The sequence below is a fragment of the Echeneis naucrates genome, chromosome 4 (genome assembly GCF_900963305.1).
Source record: "Echeneis naucrates chromosome 4, fEcheNa1.1, whole genome shotgun sequence".
Taxonomy (NCBI): Eukaryota; Metazoa; Chordata; class Actinopteri; order Carangiformes; family Echeneidae; genus Echeneis; species Echeneis naucrates.
In genome coordinates this window covers 14,360,471-14,382,507 of record NC_042514.1, presented here as the reverse complement: position 1 = coordinate 14,382,507, position 22,037 = coordinate 14,360,471, and the positions used below count along the sequence as shown (strand labels likewise).

The 22,037-nt window shown below is 40.6% G+C and overlaps 1 protein-coding gene across 4 annotated transcripts in view; it reads right to left on the bottom strand.

Annotated features, from left to right (window-relative positions):
* Positions 1-6,662: 6,662 nt before the first annotated feature.
* Positions 6,663-22,037, bottom strand: part of prdm5 (PR domain containing 5) — a 32,544-nt gene continuing 17,169 nt past the window's right edge. For 3 of the 4 annotated variants that reach the window (XM_029500968.1, XM_029500966.1, XM_029500967.1), the window contains exons 14-16: positions 14,977-15,062; positions 11,175-11,279; positions 6,663-8,502 (exon numbers count right to left, since the gene is read on the bottom strand). In XM_029500968.1, coding sequence (XP_029356828.1) covers positions 8,338-8,502; positions 11,175-11,279; positions 14,977-15,062 — 356 coding nt within the window. In that variant the 3' untranslated portion in view covers positions 6,663-8,337. Of the gene's footprint in view, positions 8,503-11,174; positions 11,280-14,976; positions 15,063-17,765; positions 18,058-22,037 lie in introns of those variants that run through there. The other variant, XM_029500969.1, reaches the window with a different exon arrangement.

The following is a 22,037-nucleotide window of genomic DNA, read 5'->3' as shown; positions in this document are numbered from 1 at the left end:
AGACATCTTGATCTCGTAACGCCAGCTGACCAGTGCAGCCAGGCCTCATACCTTTGCTATCTAGAATTACAATTTGTTTTGAAACAATAACATATGGATAAACTACACATTAAGTTGCTTATTACTTCCAGAGATGTAAAGGCCAAAGACAGAGGCTACTGAAACAAAGGTAAGCTTTTAAGATTATAAATATTTTTTTAATAAGTTGAATGAATGGCAGTTTCAAAAGCAAGTTGCCTTATATGGAACAAAATTGAAAAAGGCTTGCTCTGATTAAAATAATCCCACTTTTAGAATTTTTCTTAACCATTCCATTTTTTCTGCTTATGCTATGATTACAGGTTGAGGTTTGGTGGTTTGGAAAATACATTTTTGCATAGCAAGGGAGATGAGAAAATGAAAATACTGATACTGCTGGGTAGCTTAGCTTAAAAGTGAAAACAACACTCAAAGTTCTTCATCTTTGTACATCAACTGAACTTACAAGACCACACTGAGAGCACAAATCCAAATGGTCTCTATCCAGAAACACCACGAGGGAAGCACATTACTTTCCCCACTGTTACTGCTGCGTTTGGAGGGCCGCTCCCCGCCCTCGAGGTCTCTGAACTCGGCCTGCACCTGTGGCTGGCTGCGTGCAGCACTGAAGAAAAGCAAACAAATACAGTAAATGATTGTCCCTCTGCTTAATGGAGCTGAAAAATCGCTTTGCTCATTTGCCATAAAGACAAGCAGGCTTATGAAGTGACTTTGAGCACAAAGGGCCCCAAATTGGGCTCCGTAGTGTGAGCACCCTGTTGTGGTGAGTACGAGTAAGCTGGTGATGGTATCAGTTTGAACTGTATGCCACAAAATAAGAAGAAAGGGGAGATGTTAGAGTGAAACTATAAAGGGAAGGTGCAGAAGTTAAATATACGGGTTGCCCACATTGGCCAGGAGAAACAAGCGGAAAGTCCTACACAAACATCATTGTCTGCTCCTGAGGCACAAAGATTGAGGGCTCGCACTTCAAAGACTTATTCAAGGACAGAGAGGTAAACTGTCTCAGACCAATGCAAGCTGAAACCTGAGAATGGAAATGAGGTCTTTCTATGTTCACTTTCTGGTTACCTTCATTGTGATTGACAAAAAGCAGTTGTTGTCGCCCCTCTTTGTGCAGATATGCTCTTAAAATGTCAATACTACTGCACTCCATCTGAAGCCAAAAAAAAAAAAAAAAAATCTGTGTATTACATTCTGCCTACATTTTCATTGTGGTGTACAGAAGCCAGATTCCACCACCTCCTCCCAACCATTTGGCTCTGTGAACAGGATTTTATTTATAACAAGGGGGTAATTTATTAGAATCTGAAGGCCCTGACTACTCCATAACCCAGGTCAGACTCACTCATTCTTCAGCATGACAGGGCTGGGCTCCTGGAGTTATGGGATCAAGGCTGATGTCTCACAGAACACCGCTCAGGGGAACAGGTATCTGCACTTACTTATTTTATCAGCTCCCCAACAAGTGAACATGAACACGCTCCTCTATAAATCATTTGCTTCTGATGACAGCCCGGAGGCAGGAAGGCACAGCATTGTCTGATGTTGCGCATATGTGCAGTCTTCTGCTTTTCTTTTCTTTCTTTTTTTTTTAAGAAATGCATGATGGTCTGCGCTCTTCTTCTATATGAGCATGTACTACACCTGCACCTGAGTGTCAGGACTGATATAGAGCAGTGTTGTGGTATGATTAGCTACTACTGATTAGCAGCTGAAGTAAAACATGGAGGCTGGAACACAGATCCGCCCAGAGAAGGTTGGGTGCAGAGGGTTTGTGGCAACATCTACCACCAAATTACTGAGAGACCTGGGAGTCAGGGGCCAGAGTCAGTGCACTGCCATCAAAACTGCATTAGAGGCAACAGAGAGAAGCAGTCAGCGGCACTGGATGAAGCGGAAGGACCCCTACTGGGCCCCAAAGTGGCAGTCCAAAAAGTATGAGGTCAGGCTTGACTCAGGGAACAGGACGCCAATGCCATGCATAGCCCCATGAGATGTCCGCAGCATAACAAGGCAACTCTCATTGACAATTGAACATGGGATGCAGGCTCAGGCCCGATCACCCTGCAGCCAGCCGCCTCTGATGGGGGCAAACACTGTGAAAGGCCGAAACACCCCGTGATTCAGAGGAGCGCTGCTGATGATGCATCCCAAAGTTCAAGCTTCTTCACCTACTCACCAGCAAACATCTAATCCTGTGTTTTGGAATCTAGCCTTCTTTTATGCAACAGGCCCACGACCTTGTTTTTTATCCAACCTATTGTTTCTCTTGAAGGGAGTGAACATCCAAACATGCCCAACTATTTTTGCTGCATGTATATATCCTTTGTGCCGTGTGTGACGAGGAGGCAGGCCAACAAGACAAGAACACATTCATTGTAATTTGTTTGATCAATAACTTCCTGTGGAAGATGAAAGTTTTTTGACCCGGGCAGCTGTTTGCTTTGACAACACTCAGTTCCCTTCCATGATGCTGTATAGTAGAGATAAATTATCATTCAGTGCACATTTGTATGTGTATGTATGTGTGTGTTTGTGTGTGGTCTGAGCGGCCAAGTTCAACACAGCCAATTCACACGACCCAGACAGAAATACTGGTCCCACCTTACACTTTTCAGAAGGGCCACAGTTAGCTCATGTTCAACTCTCTGTTTACATGTATGTGTGTGTGTGTTGGACTGTCCATCAGACCAAAACCTAAAGCAGCACATGAAAGGTGTGTATCTCAGTGTTGCTTTTCCGGCTGCTCTGACAGGAAACAGGCCCTCGCTGCAGTATTTGGTTTCTCCAAATTCACATAGGACTTGATTTCAAACATGCTGCAAAATTCAAAACAGAAATGTAGCACGAAGGAGGATAACAAGTCCAATGTTATGTCACTAGTTAATGTAATCCCACAGTTTGCTCACTGCTTCTTCCTAATATATCAATTTTGCGCAAATAAAACAAGTTAGAAAGAAAGATGTATAGAAATATTTAGCAAATGCAAAAATGTGCTTCCTCTTTCATCCAGTTTTTATTTTTAATATAATTTCTGTGACTTTGTATGTGTGTACTAAAAATGAAACATTTGCCTTACTTAATCCTGGCACTCCAGCCCAGCAGGTGTTTGGTGTTATTTGTGTTGGGCCATGTGCTTAACAGAGGTCTCCTAAAACACAAAGATTATGGCGGCTGAGACAATGAGAACACAGGGAGGGGGAGGAGGAACAACAGCACGATAAAAGGCAGAGGAGGTAAATTATGGTGTATCTCTCATCACATTCGCACAAATGTTTTGGCTAGACAAGTCAAGTCTTCCCTGTCATTGCTAATCACCTAATAAATCCGAGCACAGCTGAATTTGGACTCTGCCAGCTCATCACAGACATTTTTTCCCTTTTAATTCATACTGGACCATTAAAAACGGTCAAAATTACACATATTAAATCTCATGTTTTGTTAAATGTTGTTAGACAGTTGATGGAGTTTGAAGCGTTGGAACTGAAGTTCAGCTCTACATTACCTTTGATGTTTGTTTGGTTTTTGTTTTCACCCTAAAGACGTTGTAAATGGCCCACATATCTACAGCGTCTCTTTTCTCTCTGCTCTGTTGCTCCGGTAGATAGTGATGTCGAGGGACATCCAACCCCGGGGATGAAGTGAAGACAGCGCTGTAGTTTGTAATGAGGCTGAGGAGTGATGGCACGCAGCCACATCGTGCTGACAAAATAGACCAAAAACGAAGCTCCAAGGACTGACTGATGTCTTTAATCCTCCAGCCAGAATCAGGCTCGATGTCTAACTCGCTACAGGACTTTTCATCTCCTTCTGCATCTACAGAATGTCGGTTCTTGTTTATCTGAATCAGCAGCCATACCTGGCATAGGCCGGACCATTCTTACAGAGATATTGCCTGCCAAGGTGGACCAAACTGGGAAAAGGAGAAGATTTTCCATAGTTCTTGTGTAGCATTTCCTAGCCAGCTCTAAGCCTCTGGATATTGTTGAGTTTTCATCTTTCTCGAGTCCAATGTACCATTGTGTTCCAGTCCTTCAAATGTGGTCCCATTTCCTGCAAGCGCTTTGTATGTAAACAATCAGTGTATGCTGCCCCCCCCCTCATTATATTTCTTATCTGGTTTCACAGGGTCACATGAGAAACGCCGTTTGACAGACAACGTTGCCTCAGAGGCGAAACTGTTTTAATTTTAAGTTGTGAAAATCATTCTGATCTGTATTAAGAGATTTTTTTGGCAATTGAATTTTAGTGAAAATAGCTTTAAACCTACAATTATTAAAATCTAAAGCAGCTAAATACAGACTGCGATCAATAGCTACCTGTGTCTGTCTGCTGTTTGGAGCTGGGAAGGTTTTTAAAGGCTGCTTTGGTTCAAAGAGCTACCTACATCTGGAAACAACACCAATGAAAATTTCATGGGGCAGCATGATGGCGTCGTATATCTAAAAGTTCATCATAACAAGAAACGTTCTAGTTGATGATAAACAATACTAACAAAAAGCCAATCAAATAGTTTTCAGAAAAGTCAGGTCTACAGTTTTATATTTTCATGGTTAAATGATTGTATGGAGTAAAGCAGACAGGTAAAACTGTGAAAATGGAAATTATAGCATTGTTATCAGATTGATGGAGAATCCTGAGTTCTTTGAGATGCCTGATTTTTCTGTTGTCTTCGCTTAGTTAGTGATTGCACGAAGATCGGGGCTGTGCAGAGGTTGGGATTTGCTGTGTGCACTCCTTTCCAAATTTCCTCCTAATGAAAGAATCCTTGTCTGCCTGATCTGATATACCGCTGTCTTGCCTGAAGCTGTGTCTGAAGATAAATGAGAACCATCTTGTAGCCTACAAGCAAGACATAAATATGGTGAGAATGGTGGGCATGTGTGTTTTTTGTTTTTGGCCAAAGCCCTATGGCTGGAGCATTTGACTGTGCTGGTTTTCAGTGTCAAGCATTTTTAGCTTACTCAAGTTCCACAGTCTGTTTCCATGGTAATGTAGTTTTGAGGTAATGTCCATCACCGCTGAAAGGGTGACCCAGAATACCAAAGCACACCCTGCCCAGTCGTATAAAAATTCCTCCGTATGGCACTTCTCTCTGCGCATGCACATTCCTTGTTACTTTGGTCAAAGGACGTGGAAAGGCTATCTGTTTCTATGGGAACGATGGCCAATCACAGAGGTCCGGCAAGTGTGTGTGTGTGTGCAATTCCTAACGTGACAGCGGTTTGCCATAAACTCAGGCCTTGGTGGTAATGATACTCCTGCTCCGTGGGCGGGGCCGGCATTTGGTTCTGCGGACGCTGGTTGGGGCTCAGTCTGGCCAAACTCACAAATGTGGAAGCAACACAGGAAACTGGGGTTTACAGTAAAAACATGTCATTAGAAACACATTGAGTTGGGACTTTGGTGTGATACACCCAGTAGGAGGGGGAGAGACACATTCAGGCAGAGATGCATGTAAAAAAAATAAAAAAAATAAATAAATAAATAAATACTTTGAGTACAAGATCACTGGGTTACTGGGAAAGTCCCACGAGAATATCGAATGTTGAGATAAAAATGGAACACCAGAGACGCAAACCGTGATGGGCAAGACAGATAGTTATGGATTTGAGTAAGAGAAGCAAAAATCAATTAAGCAAAAGCTCACACTGGCTGTGGAATGGACTTGTTATATCACAGATGAAGTCATGGCCCGCTTTTGTGACATAATAACAGCCTGAAGTGAGTTATTGCTTTTATAAAACAGTAAGAAAAAAGTTAAAATAATAAGACATACGACTTTGATTTATTTTCATCAACATACTTTTTTTTAACATGGCTTCCTGCTCATACTGCAGTTACTATGTAAGAGAAAAACGAGCTACATTTCACTGCTTCAGTTTTTTCCCGTTCCTCTACTGGCTCTTTTGTTAGCTCAATATGTCACCGCGTCGTCTTTCTAGCTAGGGTTATTCTGTTGTTGTTAAATAACCACAAGCCCATTTGGCTTTTTTTACGTCACTTTTCAGCTGCAGAGTGATATGGGTCTAATTTGACCCGTATCTGAAGTATCCAGGGTCGTCGGAGCAACACCCCTTATCTGTGATATAATGAGGCTGATCCCCTGGCCTGGCCTTGGCTATTGCTCAAGTATATGATAGCACCCAGTCTGACCTTTCTGTTGGTTCAGGACTGGACATGTGGGAGACACTCATTTTCCATTGTGGGAAATCCCTACTACTACTGTTGACCAGATTCAGTATAGATGCCCCTGTATTTAAGAGTGCGTCACTATGGCCTCAAGGCCGCACCACTACAGAGCAGACGGCGGGCAACATGAGCTCTGTGTGGGCCTCAGTGGGGCTGGTGGCTCAAGCCACACCCTGCACAACCGTGCACTGAACCCAGCAGCACCAGAGGGTGAAGGGGTTAACTGGGCTGCATGCGAAAGAAGAGCAACCAGGGCCATGCTGACAGCAGCTGATAAGAGCACAGTGGCATCATGTAGTTTTCTCAGAAGTAAAAACAAAACCCATAATTAGTTAATTGTTCAGCAAATAGCACACACACAAGACGTGACAATAGACATACTGCAGTAGTTGTGTTTTCAGGAAGCCCAAGCCACACATGCCAAGATTTATTGAGTTTGAACAGCAGCCCGTTGGAGAAACTTCAGAGATGATGACAACTTGCAGCACAAAAATTTCATACTAACTAAAATCAAGATGTTGAGATGCGAGACAGTCTCTGAGGATGAACATGAGAAAATGAGAGTCCGATCCACAGAGAGAAACCAGCAATATGTGGCTTTACAGATCAGGGCAGTGGTGACTGACTGTGGCTTCAGGAAAGAAAGAAAGAAAGTAAGAAAAAAAAAAAAACAACAACAACAAAAAACCACAATTAGCCTTCACTCTTAGTTCACTGCCAGACCAAGAATAGGGGTTCGACTCAACTCTCAAGTGTTTCCTTGTACCCCCCCACCCCAGTCATCAACAGTTCAAAAACAAAAACACATGGTTAGATCTAGCAGAGGAAATGGGCGTTTGGCAGGTGACAAAGTTTTGGACATTTCAAAATACTAAAGTGTGAAGTGACAATTCACAGTGTGCAGATGCAGGTTAAACAGCTGGAAAAAGGCATCAATCAAAGGCACAGTAAATGAGCAAGTAAATGTATGTGATATAAAACAGGACACAACTGCACCTCCACTGAAATACATGAAATACTGTATTGAACTATCATTAATAATGAACAATGTAAACACATATGTAAGGCCCAATGTCCTCGGGCCATTCATATTAAAACACTTAACAATTTGTCACTAAAGTCAACAAACAGTACTACAGATTTTCTTTTTGTCCCTACTGCAGGACATGGAAACAGTAACACTGAGTCCCACTGCTCCTCATACAACAGGTCATGGGAAGGTTGCTGCCCCCACCCCTCCACAACTCGCTCCCCAAATCACCTAAAGTCTTTTTAAATCTGCTTTATCAAGTTTAATTGTCACCGTGCCTTCTTCATTTCCTTTTTTTGGGACCACCTAACCTTTTATGCCATTGTTCATATTGCAATTTTAAGGAAAAGGATGGTGGAAGACTGATGATAGTATATTTCTGCTTTCAAGAGCTCATGTAAACAAAAACCTGCGTGTGAGCTGTCTCAGATTTTGTTATACTATCCACTCCTGCCTAACCACATGCTGTCCTTTTATAAGAAATCATAAATGGGCGAAAAGGTTTTAAAGTTTGTCTTTCTTTTTCGGTGGGGGTTTTGGGGGGGCAGCAGAACCGTAAAAGAGCATCAGCTGTTAAAATGTGTACCAATAAAACTGAAAAAGATCTTTGGTCGCGTTTTAACTTGGCAACTGGCCACCGATTTACAGTAGGGTATTGAATAAATACCACAGTGAGAGAGGTCAGGTTGTGACAGAATGAACAGTAACACTGGTTAAACATCAGAGGGACTGGAGTGAAATGCCCGACATTTCATTTGCCCTGTGAGCAGACACTGAGGCTCTGGAGGCAGATCAAACATATCTGGACTTTTGTTTGTTCAAATTTTTCAAAGCTGTTCTTAAACAGTATGACAAAACGAATTACAAATGTGCAGTCAATGTTTCAATTTCCAAATACTCCTGAATGAATTCCATATTCTGTACATATGTATCTTTAATGACAACATATCTGCTATCTGTCCATCTCTGTGTACAGTATGTAGAGGCCATACTGGCTGCATGAAGCATGAGACTGAACTTTATCTGAGGAATCAGATATCAGATATTTTCGGCTGGTGCTTCCATAGCTGCTTCTAGCTCTCTGTCTCCCCGTGGACATTTTCCATGTGTACTTTGAGGTAGTCGTTCCTGGTGAACTTCTTATGGCACAGCTGGCACTCTGCCATTGGTCGGTTAGGGTTGTGTGTAAGCTTGTGCCTGCTAAGCATCTTCTTCAAGCTGAATGACAGGTCACACACCTAGAAAACACAGAAAACACAGAAATTTGAAGGTCCTGTCTTGCATAAAATAAGACCAATGTCTTTATTATTATTATGATTATTATTATTAATATATACCATATCTTGGTTGTATATTTAACACACAGAAATGCACTTCTGTGTCATCTGCTGTCATTCACCCTAACCTTAATCCATAAATCCAGTGCACCTGAACCCACCATACAACAATTCATTCAGCGTTCACCTGTGTTTTCAGCGCCCCTGGGGGTGCTGGAGCCAATCCTAGCTCCCAAGTTTTAAACATTTATCCTTGCTGAGATGGAATGCAAAAAAGCAATATCAGATTTCTCTTGTGTTCATTTACTTTGCATTTTGTTAATTGATAAATATGAACTATTACTACTTCTAATTTTGAAAACATTCTCACACTTTTGCACAATACTGCATATGCCCTAAATACACAAATATATCTTCTTTCTTTTAGCAGCACTTAAAATGAAACACAAGAAAAAGCTAAATATGGGACTTTAAATATACACAATTCAAGCGAATGAAAATGTCCTTTTTTTCAACCTTTAATCTTATTTACCAAATTTCTCAACTCACCACAGCATTTAATTCAATCACATGCACAGATGGACACACGGCGAATGATGTGTAAGTCATACACAAGTACTTGGTGACAGATATCCCCTTTTTCCACCAGCAGAGAGCAGGAATGCATGTAACTTAACATCCACGATAAATTCGCCGTTTTGCACTGTACAAACGACTCCACCGTCCTCTATCAATCATGATAATCCACCACTGGCTGGCGTTCAGCTGCAGTTCAACATTCAGCTTCAAGAATCCCAGTGTGTCTCCTCACTCTATCTGCGGAGAGTTTCAGCGCTAAGAATTACATAAGGAAACCGACACATACGTTCCATCACCATATCGGTCTCAATATTTAGCCAGGTATCTTGGACACTAGCTATGTGCTAACATGTTCTCATTTTACTACTTGAATAAAATGAAACACAGCTCTGGCAATCTACAAAGCTGTTCCAGTGTAAAATACTTTGAATTTTATTAAGTGAATTGGCAACAGAGGCTGATGGAAGCGGGGGCTCCATGTCTCATGGTATCCCAGATGTTACTGTATGCTTCTACATCATTTTTAATATGATTATAGCAGACGCTGCTTGTAAAGCCCCTCTAGCTGGTCTGAGAAACATTCCTGGAACTGTGTAATCCTTTCATACAAAACCCACCAAAATTACAATCCACATGTTATTTCTATTATATTCAATAGTTTAAGTACCATTATTTACATAAAAAAACTGTCTCAGACAAAGATATGGAAAAAGAAGCCAGATGAATGTTGGAAGTTGCTGGGAGACACTTTTTGATGACGCTTTACTGACTGAATGAATAAAACACAGGGTCTCTGGTATAAGAACAGCTATACATGATCCTCCGGGGATATGTCTTTACTGATTTAAATGTCTTAGGCTGAGAATTATTAGGGTGTTAAAGCTCAAAGAAAACTTGAAGAACTCAGAGTGGGGTGATGAATTTATGGAATTAAAAAATACTTATATTCTGGGGTTACATTCATGAGTCATGACGGGCGGTTTCAAAGCCTGACGGTCGGCTTCCACTACCACTGAAATACTCACTCATATCTTACACTATTCCGTGGGATTCAAGTCTACATTGTGCGCTGGACTTTGGTAAACAAGAACATCAATACTGCTGTCTATACCACTTTTCCATGATGGGTTGCAGTGGAGCTGGGGCCAGCTGGAGCTCACAGTCACTAGTCTATCATAGCGACAAAATACAGACACATATAGAGCCAACCATTCATGCTCTCACTTTTTACAGGCAAGTTGGGGATCAGCAATTAGCCTAACACGGACACATACTGTTGGAGGAAGCCGAAATCCCAAAGGAACCCTGCCAGGCGCAGGGAAAACATACAGCCTCCAGAGCTGAGAGCGTTCTTGCTCGGAGGTGACAGTGTGAACCACTGTACCACGATTCCACCATGGATTATAAAAACATCAATATTGCTTATTTGCCTACACTCTTCCAATGTCTTATTTAATTATTGATTTATTTATTTCAAGCAGAAGATATATGTGGGAACCAAAAGCTGTCTTGATGTGTTTTAAATATGCTCACTCAGGTATCTCTCTGGAGCTCTTCTAACAGGAAGGAGAAAAACGGCTGTAAATCTAACTATTTACAGTGTAAAATCTTCTAAAGAAGATGATTCAGTTTGTCGTAGCTTGTGGTAACTGATCGTTGGGTTTTACGTTTATATGTAACATTAAAAATAATTCCACTGAATGCAAAATATTTATAAGAAAATTGGTCTTTGTTTCAAATTCTCGCAAATGGCGATAACGTCTTCTGTTGCGTCTTCCCTTTCCAGACTCCGAGAATAATTATTATTCCTCCAGTCTTATAAACATAGGGTAATTTCTCCCTCTGATCCTCTCAATGTGTTTATGTGAGATCAGCCCACTCAGTCTCTCCAGAAAACCAAGATCCCTATCTGCCCATCACTGAGCAGCTCCCCGACTTTTCCCCACATCTGGTCTCGTGCCAGAGCGCCATCCCATACACACAGACAAATAGAAGCAAGAATCAAGGGAGCAAAGGCTGGTTTTAAAACATAGCAGAGGCAGATAGATACTTACATCACATTGGAAAGGTTTCTCTCCCGTGTGGGTCCTCATGTGCTCATCAAGCCCTCTTTTCTGGCTAAATGCTTTATTGCACTCACTGCATTTATACGGCTTCTCCTGCAGTGACACACAGATGTACACACTAAATTCAAAAAAGTTGTACTTTATCTGTGTGTAGCTGGACAATAGACAAAATAATACTTACCCAGTACAAGCACACATGGACAAAACCTGGAGGAAAAAATGATCCACGTGTGCATGCACACACACACAAAATAAACAGACATGCACAGCACAGTGAAAAACACAAGCAAACATGGAATTACGCGTGTAACACATTGACAATACTTTTCACAGACAGATACTCCCTGACTTCACATCACAGTGTTATCTCCCTGTGAGTTTATAAAGATAGGAAATTAAAGATTATAAAGCTCCTGCGATAGGGAGGAAATGGCTGGCGTAGGGGCCATCAAAAACACATGGATTCATCAAGAGCAAAGAAAACACAGCAGAGAAAATCCCTTTGAACATGTATCAGTGCACTGGCACTCTGGGGCTGTAGAATATCAGTCCTCTGTCTCCACACCTCATCAGTTTACTGAAGAACATTTCCTCTGTGCCTTCTCAGGCTTGTCTCACTGTCAGTCAAAGTACATATCCCACTGTGGGTGTGTTTTCACCAAAAGCCCAAGAAAGTGTGTGTGTCAGTACAGTTTTGAGGAGGGTGGACAGTGGGTGTGTCCAGCAGTCAAATGGGGAAAAAGTGTTGACTTGAGTAGAAATAAGAGGTGTGTAGAGAGAAGGGAGCTGGTTCCCAGTGTCACTCTGCAAAGCTGTTTTTGACAAGTCTGGCTGATAGCAAAAGCTCTATCCATTTAAAGCTAAGTTGTCATGGGAACAGGGTGAATGCAGGAAGTAGGGGTCCTGGGAAAGGCACTATCATGTGGGCGGGGCAAGGAGTGCCCAGTGACACAGGATACAAAAGGAGGTAAAGATCAGGTTCACTGCATGTGTGCATGTGAGAGGGTATATGAGGGTAAGCAGCTTTAATTACGCAACTTATTGTGTGCATGTGGCAGACTAAACAGGGAACAATGGAAAAAGTAGTGTGTCTGTATGTGTGCAGGCGTGAATGTGTGTGAGAATTCTGACTGAAGGAAACAGTTTGGGGGCAATGCAAATTTCCTCTTTAATCTTCTGCCTCAATGAGGGACACTTCTTTTTCCAGAGGGTTACAATGATTGTAATAGGACAACAAAAAAACAAAAACTATGAGGCCGCGTGACAGTCAGAGATTAAAGGGTGGGGAATACATGGCCCAACTAAGGTCATGTGGTGAACCCAGAATGGATCACTGTGACCTCAGTAACATTGAACATCTGTACCTGGTGACCTTCACTCTTCAGCAGCTGTTCCAACCCTGACCTTTGACCTTAACCACCCTCTGAATCTGACCACTCTCTGCAAAGATAACGCTTTAGGGTACCATAGAGTACCATATGTATGGCATATTTTTGTATCCATGCTGCATATGAGATGCTCCCCGGTTCCCTTGAGAAAAGCCAGTAGAATTTTTACATTGGCGTTTTGAGTGAACTGAGCATCCTTCTGCATGCAAATCTGTCCAAAATATATAATGCCTTAAATAATTTGACAACAAAATTAAAAAAGTGTCTGTGGCATGTACAGTACTGTAACAATTCAGAAATAACTATTATACACAAAATGCGTATGAATGTATAGAGTAGATTAGCCTTTTTGTAGAGCTGACTGAATCTCGTGTCATTGTTTTCCAATGACACAATAAATTCCACAAAGACACAGTTTTATTTTTATGGTTTTATTATTTATTTTAATTATTTATTTATTTTGTATTTATTTTCTGTCTAACAGTCAGATTAACCTGACCCACACAACAAAACAAATCAAGTGCATACAAAGTTATTGGTAACCATGTTTGTTAGTTGGTTTGTTTGTTTTAAACTGTAGTATCAGCCAATATTGATTTGGGGAAGGGAAGCAAAAAATTTAATAGAAATGTCTTGATAATATATGCATGGAACAACACAAAGTGGTTGACGGCCTGTGATTGAACTGATTCCCACAAAGCACATCTCTTCGAAAACCTTTTCACTTTCCCTATTCCCTCATCCAAAAACATCTTCTTGCTAAAGAAGAGAAGATGGAACCTTTGATATCAAGTGTAAACGATACAGTATACATACACCCACATCCTTTGAGTGAGATCAAAACAGCATTATAAAATAACCCTGTTGTTTCCAATGTATTGGCCGTTCACATCAACAAATGTGTTCCATTTTATTTGTTGGTGATGTGGTTTGTGGTAGACACAAACTCCAAACGCATTCATCTCAAATCGTCTGTGCATTAACAGTGAGCTGAAGCCAAATGACATTTGTTTTCCTTGACAGGGACTTCATCTGGCTCTGCTGTTTGTAACTATTAAGGCTATATTTCAGAGCCCTGTGAGCAAAGACAGATCTGGGAACACGAGGAACAAAACATCAGTCAGTTTAATCAGCAGCTCACTAGAAAATTATACCTGCCTGTTTCTACTGAGGGACGTCAACCTGAGCAGAGACCTCCATTATTATAGTATATAACACGCTGTAAAAGCAGCATGCTGTGTTCTGGAAAGCATTAAGAGAGGACAAATCTTTGAAATTAACAGCGCTGACAGGCCGTGACTGTCACAGTTATAGCTGAAGAAATTGATGATGGAAATTTATGATGAAACACATATTAAATCTCATTTATCAAAAGTGATATCCCACACGTCCAGAGTGCTCATGGAAAGTAGCGCTTTGGTGGAGAGCTTCCATCGGTCGAGAAATGACGCAGTGAAACAAGCAATTATTCAACACAGGAAATGACCTCAAGAGGGTTTATTAAAACCTACCTTCTCCTTACTGCACCCTGAGATATTACTCCCTTTACATTTGCATGAATGGTCATTAAATCTGTTTTCTTTGTTTGCCTCTGCATGGCCATGCTGTACAGTCACCAGTTCACTGTGGAGTCAAGGCTTCTCAGTGTATAGAGAAATAAAAGTGGAAATGTGAGTCAGCCAGCACAGTCTTAAGTGTATCTTATTTTCTTTTCTGCCTGTATCTGCACATTCACTGTGTTAATGTCAGTAGGTATTGCTAGATAATTAATGAAACCTGCGGAAGGGTGAGAATTAAATCATAATTAAATGGGCGGAGAGTATTACAAGTTGAGAAGACGTTTTTCATTTGGTGTGTGAGAATTTCTTTCTATATACTCTGTGAGTGTTCATGATGTCTAGAGAGGAAGCGTCGTATATCCTGTCACAACATTTGATTGTTGCAAACAAAGAAAAATCGCACAATAACCATTCATCAAAGGAGACATTTTATAATTGTTATAGTGCTAAAAGCACAGTTTTCACTGATAAATTTCAGCTCAAAAGTGTATCCCCAGTGTGAGCCAGTCACCAGAGCTTTAAAGTGAGGCAGCGCCATGAGGTTAAGCTATCGCCCATTTTAGTTCAGTGGGATCTAAATAACAACGGTGCATTTGGCGATGCTTTGCCATTGCTTTCATTAGTTATTATCTATACATAGAACAGTTACTGCTCAAGGTTACTGCACTGTAAAAATACACGTAACTACAGCTGACTACAGTCACAACCACTGACCAGAGTGCTACCAGATCCATGATTGCAACATGTCAACATCCACACAATCGTTTGTGTTTATCTCATAAATTGTGCGCATGAAAAAATTGAGTTCTTCCTAATAAGAGTAGAGAAATAATTGAAACTTACACGAGTGTGTGTGCGTATGTGCATCTTGAGGCCATCATTCTTGCTGAATGCTTTGTCACAGTAAGGGCACTGGTATGGGCGCTCTCCTGGGGAACAAAAAAACATTCACACATGTAGTCGACACATGGAAACGCAGAGGCTTAAAGGCAAAGAATGTAACTTCTCAGTCAAAAGAATAACAAAAGATAACATTGTGTGATATTGTAAAAGAGCATATCTTGGGAGTTGTTGCCTTCACCAGCACTGCTTCTCCCAGTTTGAGTGTCAATTGTGTGACAAGGTTTTTTACCAAAACCCAACTTATCTGTGTTATAACCAATGGGAACAATGAATGAAACAGTTTCACTGTAAAATCTGTTCTTATTTATGCCTCGCAGTGGCTGGGAAGTGAGCAGTCGAACATTTGGCAGGTTTTTCCTCTAATATCTTAACTTGATAACTCTGCTTATTTGACATGGCGCTGGGTTAGGTTGTTATCTTTTCACAGTGTATTACCTGCACAATATTAAGATCGGCGTGCTGCCTGTTTGGAAAACTGCCATAGAGACTGTTAATCTGACACTGTGGACATGGCCATCTGCAAGAAGTTTAAGTCCAGAGAAAAATATTGTGAACCACTGAAACACCGTTGACCTGACCTACAGGAGACACTGTATGACAGTCAGACAGAACTAAGTGTAGGCTCACTTGTGCATAGCAATATTGTAGTGTGAAGGGTTGTATTTCTGAAGGAAATGGCTATTCAGCAGCAAAATAAAGAGGAGAAACACTAAATATAAAGTGTATGCTTCAGCCGGTTAGCTTTTTTACATGGGCATTTTCTTTGATCGTTTCTGTGCCACTACTTTTTTAAACTGGGAGCACACTGATCTTAATCTACTGTAAGTAATACAACAACTACAGATAAATGGATATACCTCACACAACATAATGTCAAACAACACAAACCTTATGGTCTAGAACTCTGATGTCTAGAATTATAAAATGTAAAACAAAATATAGAGTTGGAAATCACCAAGATATAACAAGTGTCCATTTGAATTCATTGTGAGGTTCTGGTATGCACCCAAATGCAGATGAAATTTGCAAAGAGAATATCAGTGTCTAGACTTTTTAGCCAATCTTTTTGGAACATCTTTGAAACATTTTAATTTGGAAATGTTATGTATACAACCTTAGACAAGTTTAACCAACAACTTTCTGTGAGAAGTATAGGAAGATATGTGTCCCACACAAAACACGCGCACATTAACACATTGAGAGGATTTTAAGGACAACCTTCACTATAAGGGAGAATACAAAAGAAATACATTTACAATGTCCCCTGCTCCACAAATGTATTAGGTACTGGTTCTGCTGCAGTACCTCTGTACTGCCCCTGCTCTTCCTAACCCACTCAAAATGTGAAAATTTGACCAAGCTACTGGTAAACCTGATATCATTCCCTCTGAGCCAGTCATTTCTGATGCACACTGACTTTCCACTGCAGAGAAAAGCTTGTGTTGGCTTCAATTCATGGCCCGATATCTGAGCTACAACTGGCCAACAGTTTAGGAACACATCAGAGGCAATACAGCTTATCCCAGTTGGATCAAAAACAGTCCAGCCAAACTCTTCAAGATCCTATCTGAGTGCAGACTGCTGATGACAAAGAGAAAGTGACAGGCTGTCAATCAACTGGTCCACTGACACATGGATCCGTTTACAGGGCCAGATCCATGGGCCGGATAGGATCACCACAGTTGATTACTAATCTATAGGAGAGATATGAGGTAAGCTATATAAAAGCACTGAAATTAAAGATTCAGACAGAAAAAGAAAACAATTCTGGGTTCAGTAATTGCATCATTTATTTCATAGTAACCATTAATCATGAGCAAACTAAATAGATTTCCTATCCTCCAGAAAGCTAAAATTAGCACAAGCTAAATATATAAATATGTACACGGTATGCCTGCAAGTACATGCAGTACAATTTAATGAAATTGCCAAAAATGGATACCTGCTGGTAGACATTTGTGTCTACTACTTCGGTACAATTATTTCATTGGCTTGATAGTCACATAATTTCTCTTTGGAGACTAATTGTTGAACAGGCAAGCAAGTAATTTTATTGATGGGGGAGATGTTTTGCCCCTTTAAGTAATAAGGTTAATTAGCTATGTTTCCTTGGGATTCAAATGCAAAGATGCTTATTAAATCAGGAAAGCCATCTCGGGACTATATGAGAAGAGTAATATTATCAGTGTCTCAGTAAATACAAGTATGGCCATACAGCCAAGAAGCTCAACTGAGGTGTTAATGGCCAATTTTTTGATACTTGATTAAAAGCTTCACTGCAATAAAATAGAAAAAAACAAAAAAAACAACAACAACAAACAAACAAACGAGAGAATCAAGAGTAAACATGAAAGAGTTTCCAGGCAGAAACACATGCTTTTTGTGTGAATGTTGGGATACTTTGCATTTGAGTGAATTCATTTCATTGTTGTCAAGAAACTAACAACTTTATCTACCTTTGATATTTGATCTCAATAAACCCTGTACTCCAAATTTCAATTGTCTATCATGGTTATTCATATCACAAAAGGCTGTGACAACAACAGCTGTTATGTGGCAGTTGTACAAGTTATAGTATATATCCACAATGTACTCCCCACAAGAGGGCTTCAGAGGAGCACTGGGACACAATGTAATAAAATCTATAATCTTGCATCAGTGTCAAAAGGGTTAACATGACATATGTGCGCTGATTACACATGTGCATACAACATGTGCATGAATCCACTTGGTATTTTGCCCCAAAATTCCCTTCTGTGCATTTTCAGCCTCTAGGAGGCATTTTGTTGACAAACAGGAAAAGCTGAGTCCCAGATGTGTTTTGAGACCGTTGAGTCTTGTGTCTTATGTAGCATGTGTGGTATCGGGTTAAGGCCCGTTGCATGCCTTGGGGAGCCCTGGAGAAGGCATTAGTGTGCTAATAGTACCTGAGCACAGTGTACCCGTACTTCCGGGGCATGGATCACATCCCTCCAAGGAGCTGGCTATTGTCAGTGAATACACAACGCAGATAACCACACCCTGTGAACAGACACGCTCACAATAAGTGCACATCAATTCACCTACTTAACCCATACACTCTGGCCATGTGTGCCTCATCTGGACATAGTAACATAGTAAATGAGGGTATTCAGTATTTTCAAGGAGGTAAAGCATAAATATAATGATTTATAGTTCCCACTCAAGATGCCAGTTTAATGTCCATTGCCTTTCCACTGGTTCAACCTGCTTGTAATAAAACAAGAGCAACTCAATCGCTCAGCAAAGCAGGAAATAAACAAATGCTACTTAGAAACCGAAGTAGGAACAGTGTTGCAACATTGGTTTCTGTTATTTGTGCGAGACATAGTGTCTGTTCTGCTGAGTGTTACTGTAACTAGAAACCCTCCGCTTATTCTCCAGATTGAGCCAGATTGTTTGGGGATTATGAGGGGTGGCCGTAGCACTGAGCCAGGGCTTTATGTGTGTGGAGATGGTAACTGATTTACCATGTGTTGAAACAGTGCACCATCTCTTTGACCCCTGGTGTCTCCCCCCACCCCCTGCTGTGGCCCTCACACTCCTTGTCTGCTAATCGATCCGTTTGGCACCCCTTGTGTGTTGTATATATGTGCGCTGTGTGTCTGGTTAGCAGATGGCCGGCTCTGTCGTTTAGCCTGCTGCACAGCATTCGTGTTATGGAGAACGCTTTGTAGCTTCGGGGGCTCGGGTCTGAAAGACATTAGTTGGGTCCGTCAGAAATTAATCCCTGGCTTCCTCTAGTTCAGCCAAACAGTGGTCCTCCACTCTTTGCCCTGTGCCACATGCCAACTGCAGAAGAAAAGTGATGGCAGTGTGTTGGAGAAGATAAGACACTGCCTTTGATGAGCCATAGGAACGCCCGACAACTTTTACACTTGACCTTTCCATTATGACCGTGGTCTCTTTGGATTTCTCCACTTCCTCAAACAGTTCTTTTAAACTCAGCCACATGAACGTGCCTTTATCAGACATGTTCATGCCCGACCCTTACCACACATGCGGCAGATCTCAACCTAACCCATCACAATACACAATCCTCAGTCTAAATGAAGCATGTGCACCACACCCCAAAAACAGTTCAAGCCGCCACAGGAAGGATTCATCATCACAATGACAGCCAATAATTCGGTATGTAGTGATTTTATTCTACAAGATTGTAACCATGACCACAGTTGGGACAAACAACGTCATCTGTAAACAGCAATTCAAGTTTCACCAGATGTCCATTTGACGACAGTTTTGCGAGATGACTTGTCGTAAGTACAACCACTGAGAACCACTGTTTGAGAAGTCTAAGATCATGTTCTCTGTTATCTCTTTTCCTTTGCTTAAAATAAAACTGAAATTGTCCAACATTGTGGATTATTGTGACCCACATATCAATTGTGTTCTAAATGAAAAACATATATTGACCAAAATCTTTGCTTGGGGGCAGCATCAATAACTGTAATTGTAGTTACTGTAATTGTAATAATGCTGAATAATATAAAAATATAATCAAGTTATTGTCATTTTGGCATATCACAACAAGTGTCAATTTCAACCATAACAATCTGTTTTGTATTTGATTTTGACTGAAAAGGTTTGGGAAACATGAGTCCAGGGCATCTCTTTGATATGTTGCATATTCAATCAATCATATTTTATCAAAAACATTGCAGCTCCTGCAGCTATTAGCTTGGCTTTAACTATGTAGCGCTATCTGATAATAATGGTGGACTGAGAGCTGAACACACGGCAGCTGAAGAAAACAACACAGCCAAAATCACATACACGCCTGCAAAAATGTTTTCTGAATTAGTCCATGTTTTGTCTGTTTGTGTGCGTTTTCACAGTTGGAGCACGGTGAAATCTCAGGGCCACCGTGTCATTTGGGTTAACTCACTTAAGCCAGCTATATTTAGCAGAAAGCCTGCACGTGTGTTTGATTGGGAAAGGGGCTTTTGGTTTGGATCTTGAAAACGTTTTATGCAGATGTCCAGTTTGTTTGGAAAATAGAACTTATGCAATGTGTTGATAAAAGAATAATGACAAAGTTTAATTTAAACAAACTCAGTGATAATATCAAAGTCCACTGAAACTTCCTCTCCAACTGAGTATGATGGCAGTTATATTTCTATATATTCTATATTTCATTTTTATATAGTTTTCAATTATTTGTGTGACTCTTCTGTAACAATTTAGTGACAAGTCCTTTTATCTCCTATTTGCATAATTTCAGTGGGTGGAAACTCATTATTTTTTACATTTCTTTTTGCTGAATTTCTGGAAATTTGTTGAAATTTAGATAAAAACGAACACAAGCATTTTGTGATCCATCTTTAAGACAAAAATTTGGGATATCTGAGACTGCTTCAATTTTGACTTTTCTTTTCACCAGTCCACTACCTTTATGAAAGTGCTACACCACAATTGTGGATGTCACAAAGTGTACCTTTTTATGCCACCTTCAAATTATTCAGATTCTTTAAACGCAACGATCCCAGTGCAAATCGTTACTGTCTGTGTGATGCTTTCACACAACGACTTGGATATTTTCTGTCTGGGCAGCTGTTTCTTCTCTTTTTCGTTTTATTGTGTCGCATGTTTCTGCTTGTTAAATTTGAAGTTTTACTGCGAGGATTATGAACAATTTAAAAGAAATCCATGTTTTTATTTATGAGAGTTCCTTTATTTCCTACTGAATATGTGCAACGACGCACTGCCCAATCCACGTGTAGAAAGGGGTGTTGAGGCCAAATGATGAAGCTTGAATCTTTATGTAACGCACACACTACACAAGATTTAAGGGTTACAATCCCACAACAATTAGCTGTAATGTAGCTCATGGCCTTACACTTATCATCGTGCCCAAACATGACATGTGCTATGATGTCAGTGTGTCAGAGAGGCACTGGGTTCTGTCAACATTTCCCTTGGCACAAATAATTTTCATGACCACACTACAATTATTTACCACATCATGGCACACGTGGTGGGAAAGTCTGCTCTTACTGAGCTCTGATGTGGAGAGAGACACATTTGCCAAAAGAACGATTTAGAAAATGATAGAAACATCCATCATAACTTCTGAGCTCCAAAATAATCTTCAACATGCCTATCCAAGTTTTCGACAGCTCACATTTTATGGGTCATTGGAGAACTCATGGAGGCTGCTCTTTGAGGAGACGACTGCCTCTGTGGCACTGCAACTAATTTGTTTGAGCTTTAACATAATGTTCTAACCAAATGTAACTGAAAGAAAATATAAACCAAAGATACTTTGTCTGTGTCTTACTACTTTAGGTTAGATATTTTTAACATATTCTTGCATTTTTTCACACTTAACTGATTTCTGTCATAATGCACCACAGTGTTTTACGGTAAAATGATAGGGGAAGGAAATCTCAGAGGAATCCTTACAAAGTCCTCTGTGTTTAGGAGGTAAATAATCAATGCTGGCTTGTTCCTGTGAAGCAGGAAGACAAACAAGATCAAGCTTTCCTGTCTACCTTGTAGAGAGGCTGTTGATTTAAAGGTCTTTACCTCAGTTGGTGGCCTTTTTTAAGAGCTCACAGACAGAGAAACTACCCATCTTTACTTATCTTCTCAATAATGTGATATGATTTCCTTTTTCTGACAATTCCTGACAATTTGAAACAGCCAAAAAAGAGTTACATATGCTTTGTGAGGCCAAAAAACGACTTTACTGTTTGAGTATAAGATGAGACTTGTAGGGAGTGTTGATCAGAAAATGATCCACACTGTTCACCAAAGCTCATTTTTTCCCCTCACACAAAAAGACAATAAACAAACAAGCCCCAGTCTATAGAACGAGGGGACAGATTTACAGCCAGTCAGGGTCAAGGGTCATCCGGCTGGATGCTTTCTTGGAGTGGTCTTTTCTCTCCATGCTCCTTTATTTCTTTAGGTGTCCCCTTGGCTCCCACCCCTCCCCCGGCATTCCTTTCTTTTGTTTATTCTATATAAATACAATCAGA